We start from the raw sequence: 2,500 nt of genomic DNA on the forward strand, positions 1-2,500 counted from the left end.
ATTCAGCGCGCCGGATCTGGAACATGTGGATTCAGCGCGCCGGATCTGGAACATGTGGATTCAGCGCGCCGGATCTGGAACATGTGGATTCAGCGCGCCGGATCTGGAACATGTGGATTCAGCGCGCCGGATCTGGAACATGTGGATTCAGCGCGCCGGATCTGGAACATGTGGATTCAGCGCGCCGGATCTGGAACATGTGGATTCAGCGCGCCGGATCTGGAACATGTGGATTCAGCGCGCCGGATCTGGAACATGTGGATTCAGCGCGCCGGATCTGGAACATGTGGATTCAGCGCGCCGGATCTGGAACATGTGGATTCAGCGCGCCGGATCTGGAACATGTGGATTCAGCGCGCCGGATCTGGAACATGTGGATTCAGCGCGCCGGATCTGGAACATGTGGATTCAGCGCGCCGGATCTGGAACATGTGGATTCAGCGCGCCGGATCTGGAACATGTGGATTCAGCGCGCCGGATCTGGAACATGTGGACTCAGCGCGCCGGATCTGGAACATGTGGACTCAGCGCGCCGGATCTGGAACATGTGGATTCAGCGCGCCGGATCTGGAACATGTGGACTCAGCGCGCCGGATCTGGAACATGTGGATTCAGCGCGCCGGATCTGGAACATGTGGATTCAGCGCGCCGGATCTGGAACATGTGGATTCAGCGCGCCGGATCTGGAACATGTGGATTCAGCGCGCCGGATCTGGAACATGTGGATTCAGCGCGCCGGATCTGGAACATGTGGATTCAGCGCGCCGGATCTGGAACATGTGGATTCAGCGCGCCGGATCTGGAACATGTGGATTCAGCGCGCCGGATCTGGGCCGACACGGAGTTAGCATGTTTACTGATTAGCATAACACTCGAGGTTCAGGTAAACACGCGTGTGTTGTGATGTTTATGCACTGACTGCTGAGTTCCTGAACCCGGATCATGTGGAAAAGGCCTCGGCGCTTGTGCGTTACTGTGGAAGATGAAGACCAGTGCATGCTGGGAGATGAAGACCAGTGCATGCTGGGAGATGTGGCGTGTGCCGCTCACTGGCGCTTGGATCGGCCGTCGGGCTTGTACTTCAACAGAAGACCGAGAGACGCGAATCCAAAGAAGAAGGTCTGAACAAACCACAGCAGACGAGTGGACGAGCTGTCGATGCCTTTATCACTGCACACACACACACACACACACACACACACACACACGACTTATGGGTAAAACTGATGTTAATCTTCATTTATATACACAGATTCTTGTCATGTAATGTAGTATTAAGGTTTTGCATGTATTATCACAGTCAGTGTGAACATGATCTGCAGTGCCACCCTGTGGTGGAACATGCGAACTGTCACACACACACACACACACACACACACACACACAGTCAGTGTGAACATGATCTGCACTGCCACCCTGTGGCGGAACACATGAACTGACACACACACGTCTCACCTGCAGACCTTCAGCGCATACAGACCCTCGAGTGTATGGATGATCCATGTCAGATACCAGCTGAAACACACACGTGTAACACACACATCAGACTCTGACATTAATTAATGAGAAGTGTGTCCTTCTGTAAAGACTGATGTTGTTTGTTGATGTTGTTTTAGAGGAGAATCAGTTGTGGAGTTTATATGAACGTAATGTGTTTTTTTTTATTTAAATGAAATTAATGTACTATATTTTAGTTCAATAATGTTTTTGTATTTAATATTTTGTATTTTTAGGGGATTTTATGGGACTAAATTATATTTACGCTTTATTTATAATCCATTTATTCACTTTTTGAGCATAGACATGAAAATGTAATTTCCAACTTAAACTGGTAAATCCTGAACGCTTTAGAGCGACAGACTGAAGTTTGATCTCTTTTCGAAGACGACACTCGGCAGATTATTGCTGGAGTGAAAAAAGTTTTAAAAAGTGAACTTAAAAAAAGCTACAGAATATTATGTGTATTGTTATGAAAAATGGACAAATACTATTTCCAATTTTTATATGAAATATATCTTCCAGTGAGAGTGTGTTCGGCTGCAGTACCGAACGCTTCCACTAGAGGAAACTCTCTCATTCATCTACACTGCGTCATGTCTGACCGCGAGGATCGTGAGTGTGAATGTTTATCCAGGATCATTAAACCTGTTCGAATCATGTCCAGGATTTTTTGTGTTCACTTCAAACCTTTTACCAAGTGTCGTACCGTAGTAAAACCCCTCATGTAAAGGTGTTTGACCTCTGCTGAAGGCTGAAGAGCAACAGAGGGTTAAACACATTTTGCACCAAAAGGCCAGATTTTCCAAAGAGAATTACACAATCTTTCTATAATGTGAAGTTATGATTAATGCGTGACGTGAGCGCTGGGTTTGATCCACTCACCCGTAATACAGGACAGGGTAATGATCGTCCACTAAACGCTTGACCAGAGCGCCGAGAGGCCCGAGACTGCTGTACGGGACGCCCTGAGGCCAGAACACTGTCCACTGAAACACACAAC

At 48.0% G+C, this 2,500-nt stretch overlaps 1 protein-coding gene across 2 annotated transcripts in view; it reads right to left on the bottom strand.

Moving 5' to 3' along the window:
- tmem254 (transmembrane protein 254) overlaps positions 1 to 2,500 on the bottom strand; it is a 7,811-nt gene that overhangs the window by 826 nt on the left and 4,485 nt on the right. Inside the window, exons 2-4 of one of the 2 annotated variants that reach the window (XR_014029132.1) lie at positions 2,383 to 2,486; positions 1,456 to 1,515; positions 920 to 1,170 (exon numbers count right to left, since the gene is read on the bottom strand). Coding sequence is in view for 1 of the 2 variants with exons in the window: in XM_081351986.1 (XP_081208112.1) it covers positions 1,047 to 1,170; positions 1,456 to 1,515; positions 2,383 to 2,486 (288 nt within the window). In the remaining variant the exon portion in view is untranslated. Of the gene's footprint in view, positions 1,171 to 1,455; positions 1,516 to 2,382; positions 2,487 to 2,500 lie in introns of both variants that reach the window. The other variant, XM_081351986.1, reaches the window with a different exon arrangement.

The sequence above is a fragment of the Scardinius erythrophthalmus genome (assembly GCF_964197995.2).
Source record: "Scardinius erythrophthalmus genome assembly, chromosome: 21".
NCBI lineage: Eukaryota > Metazoa > Chordata > Actinopteri > Cypriniformes > Leuciscidae > Scardinius > Scardinius erythrophthalmus.